The 9,103-nt window shown below is 38.5% G+C and overlaps 1 protein-coding gene and 1 pseudogene across 1 annotated transcript; one reads left to right on the forward strand and one right to left on the reverse strand.

Moving 5' to 3' along the window:
- Nucleotides 1-362: 362 nt before the first annotated feature.
- On the forward strand, nt 363-2,334 carry LOC112167889 (rust resistance kinase Lr10). The gene is made up of 4 exons (XM_024304987.2): nt 363-421; nt 801-859; nt 962-1,038; nt 1,220-2,334. Exon 4 carries the CDS (start codon nt 1,306-1,308, stop codon nt 2,332-2,334), a length of 1,029 nt encoding a protein of 342 aa, XP_024160755.1. The 5' UTR covers nt 363-421; nt 801-859; nt 962-1,038; nt 1,220-1,305.
- Nucleotides 2,335-4,856: 2,522 nt separating this feature from the next.
- On the reverse strand, nt 4,857-8,110 carry LOC112167892 (annotated as a pseudogene).
- Nucleotides 8,111-9,103: the final 993 nt, after the last annotated feature.

A 9,103-nucleotide genomic window follows, 5' to 3' on the forward strand; every position in this document is an offset into this window, starting at 1 on the left:
TACAACTTGGTTTCTCTCCTTCCTTCGTCCCTGGTTTTTTCTCATCTGCAGGTTTGAAAGTCGGCGGTGCTTTCTCCACCCTCCATGTGTGGTTTTTGCTTGGGCTTGTCCCAAATCTTAGGTTTTATGCCTCTTTTTTTATTTCTTTCCTGTTTTCTTGTTTTCTTTGATGTACCCTCTTCAGCCCCAACATTCCTATTACCAGATCTAGTTTTTCTCTCAGATCCATTTCATTCCTTGGTTATCGCTGAAAACAGCGATTTTCTCCGTTCTGGTGGTGATCTGCGATTTCGTATTTTTTTTTTTGTATCTTGCACTAAGCCCTTTGGGTGTTCGATCCGGACAGTGACTGGTACCCCTCAAGTTTACCGGTCAAGTTTCTGAAGCTTCATCGCGATGGCGCCGTCTACTGTGTGGCTTGGTTTGTGTTTATTTGGGCATGCCTAATTTGGGCCTTGCGGTCTTTCTTTCCTTTGGTTTGTTGGTTGGCCCTTGTTTTTGGGTAACATGTTCTCGGTTTGTTTGCAAATAAATAAAAAAATTTTAAAAAGATTGCAAATTAAGGAAGAACTATAAATGCAAACAAAGTTGCATGATTTGGAGAACAGTAACATATGCTCAGAGCCTCAGATCCAGACTTCCTAATGAACAGCTGTTTAGATTTTTCCTCTTAAACTGACATAATAAAATAAAACAAATGCTGTATTAAATGTACTGAAGATGGTTATGCTTGTATTGAACTATAATTTTTGACAAATTAAGTAAGCTAATGTCATTGCTTTCTTGTGTAATGATGACAGTTGGTTAACGATTATCATCAATGTCATCACATTGATCCCACGCATAATCGTATACTTCGGTGAGCATAGTGGCTTATAATGTAAACTTTTGTCAAACTTTATTTCCATTTATCTCTATCTAACTACCTTAGTCATTGCATGTTGAATTTTTTCACATCTAGCTGGCCTGACCGCCTGAGAGGCATCAACAACTACAAGGTTTACCAGCGGCTTCTGGTCTCTGTGGTCGTTTACAGCGGTAAGAGTCTCTTGTAGATCACTAAAAAGTAACCGCATGAAAAATTAAGTATTCAATTTTCGTGAACCAATTCTATGACAATGGATTTAGAGAGGAATAATATTTACCAAGGAAGATGTTAATAAGGTTTCAGCAATCACTAAATATCCTTCTCATGGATTACATTTTCTGAACCACACAGGAGTGTTCCAAGCAGTGAAACTATCATTTGGCCTTCCATTTATAGCTGCATTACTAATATACAAATGGCGAAGGAGGCACTTCTCAATGTATGACAATATAGAAGACTTTCTGCAGAGTAACAATAATCTCATGCCAGTAAGGTACTCTTACTCGGACATCAGAAAGATGGCTAGCGGATTCAAGGACAAATTGGGTGAAGGAGGCTTTGGCACCGTGTACAAGGCAAAACTCCGTAGTGGTCGCCTTGTGGCCATCAAGATTTTGAGCAAGTCCAAAACTACTGGGCAAGATTTTATCAATGAGGTTGCTACTATCGGAAGGATTCACCATGTTAACGTGGTGCGACTTATAGGCTTCTGTGTTGACCGTTCAAACCGTGCACTTGTTTATGATTTCATGTCAAATGGCTCTCTTGACAAGTACATTTTCTCTCAGCAAGGTGCTATCTCCTTAAGCTGTGAGAAAATATTTGAGATTGCAGTTGGAGTGGCTTGTGGAATCCAGTATCTCCATCAAGGATGTGACATGCGAATTCTGCATTTTGACCTCAAGCCTCACAACATTCTTCTTGACGAGAATTTTACTGCCAAGGTTTCTGATTTTGGATTAGCAAGGCTATACCCATTGGATAACAGCATTGTGTCTTTGACTGCAGCAAGAGGAACCATAGGATACATGGCTCCAGAGTTATTCTACAAAAACATCGGAGGTGTATCATACAAAGCGGATGTATATAGTTTTGGAATGTTAATGTTGGAAATGGCTGGTAGAAGGAAGAACTTGAATGCAGCCATAGATCATTCAAGCGAATTTAGCCAAATGTACTTTCCTACATGGGTTTCTGATCAATTGAATCAAGGGAAGGAGATTGAAATAGGAGATGCCACTGAAGATGAAATGAAAATCATAAAGAAGATGCTCATAGTGGCATTGTGGTGCATACAAATGAAGCCTATTGAACGCCCTTCAATGAGCAAAGTAGTAGAAATGCTTGAAGGAGAAATTGAGAGCCTCCAAATACCTCCAAAGCCTTTCTTATATCCACAGCAAATACCAGAAGATGATGTTGAGGACAATTTAAGTACTACACTACTACATGTGCATCAAGAATAACAGAATCTACACAGATCAATTTGAGTGCAGATGCAAATTAAGTGAATTTATATTTGTCAATATATGGATGTAAGGGCCATGAAACTTCTCTATAAATTTGATAGCGCATAAAAACATTTTTAGTGTTTTTTTAATGTATGAATACAGCTAAATTTTCCTTTGATTGCTGTCTTGATATGCAAATACAATGTCTCAAAGTATGAGAAATCAGATTTATTTGGTTCATTTCTTTGTGAATTATGATAATTTCAACACAATTTGCCATTTAATTATATGCTTGAAAATGGGTTCACCTGAAGGAGTAATGTATTACATAGGCAATTTTGGCTTGGAGATCCAATTAGAGGGCAGTGATGATTTTGAGTAAGCTCGTAACTTTGTAAGTTACTAAATTTAGTATGACAATCAATCCCTCATAAGATTTGTTTAAGGTATCAAAATATCAATGGTGTTTTAGGTTTTATTGTCATATGGCTGTCCTAGCTCCTAAGCCTTTTAATGCCATAGAATACTATTTTGCAAAGATTCAGAAGCAGATAACCTTATCTAATTTCAACCGAAGTCATGGAAACTTAACGTTGGAAACACAAAGAAACATACCTGACACTGTAATTGCTTTGAAATGGTACTTGCAGCATCAACATTGGCTTATGACCATCCAAGACTCCAAAGTCTAGTTCAATAGTCTGCTTCTGATTTTTCTCTTTCTGCAATAAATCGAATTTGTATAGTGAACATGACAGCATAGAGATAAAAACTGAAAAAACAAGAACAACCAACTGAAGCAATCTCTCTTTCCACAAACCCATTCCATTTCCACAATTTTGGGAAGAAGGAATAGGATAGCAAACTTGGGGTCTTCTCGTTCATCAAGAATGGGATGAACTCGGACATGGTCTCTTCACCCAATTTTCAGGAGTATATTCGTCTTTTCCGTCACTTGTCAATAACAAAAACAAAGTTGATATCAGAAATGGTCCTCAAAACTGATACCCGGACTACAAAATTGATCAATTACGTACTCAAGCTTAAAGGAATGTTCTCTCTTACGTTTTATTTATCTGTTGAATTGTGATTCTTCGCAATTGGGCAACACAGATTGTTCTTGTGGGTGCTGTTGAGGGCCACCACATTGCCAGAGAACTGCTCGAAGCGTTCATTGACCCATTGCACCCAGGAGACAGCTTAGATCCGTTGGAGCTTGCAGATGAGTTGACCCAGAATAATTTGTGGTTAAAGAGCTTGAGAATGAGGGATACCCTGTTCTCAAAGTTTGGCATCTTCACGCAGGCAATTGTAAGAACCTTTTCATACACTCAAAAGTCCATTTACCAAATGTCCATTTTGAACAAAAATGATTAGCATTTAATTAGTTCATGAGTATCAAAGGGTCCCTTCGCTTAGTAAACCACGCTTATGCCCGTCTCTAATAAGAGAGGGCAATGAACAGCTTATGTATGAGCATTTGCATAATGGTAGATCATCAATAATTGATTTCATGCTCCAGTCCAAGATTAGCAAGGGCGTCTGCCACTCAATTTTCTGGATTGGCTAGCTCAAAAGTTCTATCTCTTTGTTTCAAGTCTATGGGGCTAGAATGGTAGTTGTAAACAGGTCACTTTTAAGTGAAATTCTTAACAAATGGCAAAACGGCAAGGAAACCAGCCAGGAAAAACAATCTACGATTCTTGCTACAGAAGCATAGAGGAGGTCGATATTAGTTTAGTAGAGACTGTAGAGTACTCATCTTTCTTCTTGTATACATAAATATACGTGTATAACTTTGTTTTTTTGCAAGTCAATCTCATCCTAAGAAAAACTACTCTGGTTGGACAGAGTAATAACCAAGCCAAAACGAGTTAAAACATGGAAGTTTCATCCAGGTATTTCCGCTTAGTGGTCGAACAGCTATGTATCTAATTTCCACCATCCAAACTCCATAACAGACACCTTTCCGGTTTCAACATCTGGACTTTAAGTATCAAATAACACTAGAGGACTGAGAAGAAGTAATATGAATTCCACCATTAGAAGCCATACTTGAATTCGGATAATGCTAGCAATTAGCAGTTAACAGGCAGCACTAATCGTGCACACACAAGAAGGTTAGGTAAGACCAAATGGCTCATTAAGCAAATAATTGAGAGTTAGCTTGATGAGGATTTCTAGGATACTTGCGTAATACTAGCTACTCTCTTGGTTAACAGGATTTACTGTGCACCCTACACTATACACCCCAAGTACAAAGTCCCGAGTTTCTTACATTAAACCAAGAGCATAAAAGTATTTTTAAGTTTGAATTAAAGTATGCATGTGTACAATTAAACTTGCTTTTGATTTCTGCCTCTTAATATACGAATACATTGTTTCTAAGTATGAGAAATATTTATTTGGTTGTGAATTATGATAATGCTTGTGATTTTAACACATTTTGCCATTACTTGACATGCTTGAAAATGGGTTTCACCTGAATGAGTAATGCTTTGCACAGGCAATTTTATCATCTTTGAATTTGGAGAATATTACGAACTGGGAAGATAAAATTGTTTCAGTGACAAAAGGTGGAGTACATTCAGTCTGAGGTGTGTTTTGGGAGCTTACTCATAGATTCCAATACAGGCAGCAGTGATTTGGAGGAAGCTCATAAATTGGGCAGTATAGTATAAGAATCAATTCCTCAACAAATGGTTTTATTGAAACCTTCTCTTGTTTCTCTTGGTGAACAAAACATTAGCAGAGTTGAGGTATCAAAATATTAATGGTGTTGTAGGTTTCATTGCCATATAGCTACCCTAAGCCTTCTAAAGCCATAGAAGGCCTATTTTGCAACAATTTATAAGCACATAACCTTCAGTCTTCTACATTTATCCAATTACGTCATGGAAAATTAACAATTGGAGCACAAAAAAACAATACCTACACTGTAATTGCTTTGAACCAGCAATTCTACTTTCATCAGTCAACATTGGCTTATCATCATCCAAGACTCCAAAGTCTAGTTCAATAGTCTGCTTCTGATTTTTCTCCTTTTCTGCAATAAATCGAAATTGTACGGTGAACATAAGAGCATAGAAGTAGAAACCGGAAAAAACAAGGTAAGAACCAACTAAAGAGAATTTGGTTTTCACAAACCCCATTCGAGATTCGAGATTCGAGTTTCCACGTAAAAGGAATACGATAGCAAACTCGGGGCCTTCTTATTTACCGCTGGTGCCGGGCTTCTATCCACAATTTGGCAAGTTTGGGCAATTTTCTTTTATGTTGGGTAATAAAAAGTGGTGTGGTAGTCGATAACCGAAAATTAGAGTTTTTACCCACTTCTTTTTGAGTTTTTCAGCTTTTCTCCCACTTTTCAATAATAAAAACAAATTTAGTAATGGTCCTCAAACTAACTGATTCCCATCGAACTGAACTACAAAATTCTCTCTATCTATCTGTCTATCTATCTCTATCTCTATCTCTATCTCTCTATCTATCTATCCATCCATCTATCTATTCTCTCACTCACTCACTCACTCACTCACTCATGGGTGGTGTTGAGTTACCACATTTTGAATGAATAAGATTAGCATTTAATGGTTTCATTAGTAGCAAAGGGTCCCTTAGGTTAGTAAACCCTGCTTATGCCCGTCTTTGATAAGAGGGCAATGAACAGCTTACGAATGAGCATTTGTTACAAGGGGCGGAATGGCGGATCACCAATAATTGGTTTCATGCTCCACTCTAAAGTTAGCAAGGGCGCCACCCACCAATTACATTTAAAAGTCGGTGGTTTAATTTTATTGTATATCTGTAAATGTTCTCCATTGAATTCATTCCAACCATATCTGTCTAAGTTTCAAACCAAAACTTCGGACTCACCTCACGGTTCAAGTAAAATTTCATATCCTTGAAGAGTTCCTTACACATCATTGTATCAGTATCCTCTTCATCCTCACCAGGAACATTTTCAACAAGGCGCATCAATGCACCAAGTTCATTGGAAGGAAGCTGATGCTGAAGTTGGGCAAGTCAAGTCTTAATTCGCACTCATCAATTTTACCGGATCCAGGCAAACTTGAAACCTGAGGATCCAACACAGAGGACCGAGAACTTGCATCAAAGTATCTTGATAGTGCATACAGTTCTACAAGGTCAATGAGGAAAAAAAAATTATATTCATTCTTCATTGAAACACGCACAACATTGCTAATAACCCTGAAAATGTCAGTTTTTGTAGCTTTTAAGAAATGAGTCAAAATACATACCTGCTGCAAAAGCTTCCAATCAAGGATCAAGAATCAGTGGATACTTCACATTTACGGAACGATATAAATGACAATTCACAAAAGCATGAAGAGCCTGCAACAGAAGGGGAGCAGAACTTTAACTACGATATAGTAAGTGAAAGAAGAAGCTTGGATTTGAAAAGTAGGAGAGATGGTGTTGAAGAAAAAAATAGAACATAACGGTAAAAATGTAACCTCATAACACTCCAAAAAGTTCAGCACGATATTTAAGCCAATAGTATCAGTCAAAAGCTTGCTGCAAAGGGTGAGGAGTCCACCATGTGATCAATTGCCCCTTTACCTCGGCCTGAACATACAAACAACACAACCATATAAATCCTATCTATATCAGAATATGCACGGTTAAAGAATTAAAGAAACAGTACTGCATCTGATAATATGCTTTTAACAGATACAAAGACTTTGTGCAATTTACGAGTCCGAGATATAAAAGCTTGCTATTCATGGCTCATCCTAGAAAGAAAGCAATACCAAGATTAAAGATAGGATTCTACGAAATCATCAAAGCGTTAAATGATCTCAACATCACATCCTTATTTGTTTGGCAGAATCCAAGCACCTACCACCGACAGTTATGGATGCGTTTCATGTCAATTCTATCCTCTATAGCAGGTAAGGCTGCAAAGAGGTGAACCATTGTAAGACAGTCATCCAAATCTCTCAATGCATCAATGAACTTCGGATACCTGCAGTTTACAAAGTAGCACAAATCCTCAGAAACTCATCATTACCTCCAACAACAGACACGTAACTAGTATTTACAACAAGACAAAGTTAAACAAACCTCTGCAAAATGACTTTATCCAATTTGTAAGTGGGTCTTCTCTGCCGGAGAATATTAGCACGGTCTCTGTTCTTCTTCGCCTCGGCTTTCTTTACTTTCTTTTCATATGCCCTGATATTCCTCATCTTGTCGAGCAGCGGTTCGTGTTGAATGAACGAAACATCCTTCAAGTGATAATATGTATGGTGATTTCCCTTCACCTTTTTCTTCGGCTCCCGAGGGAATATACCCTTCAGAATGCATAGTTTCCTACAATTTCCATTACCATAATAAATGAACAACTCTTCTTTCAGAGCAAAATAATCTAATATCAACTATCAAACTAAGCCATAACAAATCGAAATACCTGAAGAGGGGAAGATTGACTTGGAGTTGCTTGACGGCTTGGGACCTGGTGACGAACCTGGCGGCGTTTCCTTCCTTTTTCTTGCCCTGTGAAAAATACGAAGGAAATTAAAGGGGAAAGAGTCAGAAGGTGTTGATATTACGTACTGTTAATTTGATTTGAATGTCGAAGTAGAAGACGAGGAGGTAGTTGGAACTTACGGCAGGCCTGTAATGCTTCTTCTTCACCATGGTTGAGGCGGAGGGTTACAGAGACGGGGGAAGAAGGTAGACTCCAAATGATATAGGTTTATGTTTAAGAGGAGGAACAGAAAATAATAATAGTTTGGGCCCCCGGTCGGTGTACGGGTCGGGTTTATGTTACCCAGTTAGACCGACCCAACAATAACCCGACCTTGATGAACCGCCCTTTCTCACCCCCGACCTAATAAGTTTGGGTTCGAAAGGGGGACGATGGTAGAATTAGGAGTGGCCAAGAGTTTAGAAAGATGCATGAGATATCAATGGACTAAATCTAACAACGTGATCTGTGCTTGGGAGGGGTAGATTGAAAACTAAAGTAAAAATTGCTCGTTTTAATAACAGCTTTGATACCAACTGTGATCTATGCCAGCATGGTTCGGAAGATATTAACTATTTATTTTGCTCTTGTCCCTTTACTGCAAGAGTTTGGAATTTGTCTAGACTCACTGATGATTCCAATGTTCCTTACAATTTTAGTAATATCTCTGATTGGTTTCATCAGATTTTTAACATTTCGAAAGATCTCACCTTTATTGAGAATGCTATTGTGCTTTGTTGGAAAATCTGGCAGGCCAAAAATAATCTCATCTTCAGGAACATACCTGCTAATCCGAACATGGTGGTGCATGCTGCAGCTGCAACTGAGAATTCTTATAGAGCTCACAATCCTACTTACATGAAGTGCCCTGTTGGCAACTATGGGCTGATCAGGTGGCTCCCCCTCTGGAGAACAAACTCAAACTTAATTTTGATGGCTCTGTGAAGCATGACGGGATGGTTGTAGCTGGTTTTGTCATTAGAAACCATTCTGGCTCCCCGGTGGTGGCTGGAACTAGGAAGATCGGCTCTACTACTGTTCTTGTGGCGGAGTGTAGCGCGCTCAAAGATGGTCTCCTCCATGCGCTGCATCTCAACTGCTCTAACATTCTAGTATAGGGTGATTCAAAGCTGGTGATCGACTGTGTTAACAAGATTAGTGACCCTCTTTGGAAAATTCGTTCTCTTGTTCGTGACATCCAAGACATCTCTGGTATGTTTGAGGAAATCTCTTTCTCTCATATTCCTCGTGAAGCAAATTTTGTGGCTGACGCAATTGCCTCCCTTGGTC

This window comes from Rosa chinensis, chromosome 5 (genome assembly GCF_002994745.2).
Source record: "Rosa chinensis cultivar Old Blush chromosome 5, RchiOBHm-V2, whole genome shotgun sequence".
In the NCBI taxonomy this organism is placed as follows: Eukaryota; Viridiplantae; Streptophyta; class Magnoliopsida; order Rosales; family Rosaceae; genus Rosa; species Rosa chinensis.

Bases quoted from the DNA above. Each gene is read 5' to 3' on its own strand.
- LOC112167889 (XM_024304987.2), top strand. From the start codon at position 1,306: ATGTATGACAATATAGAAGACTTTCTGCAGAGTAACAATAATCTCATG.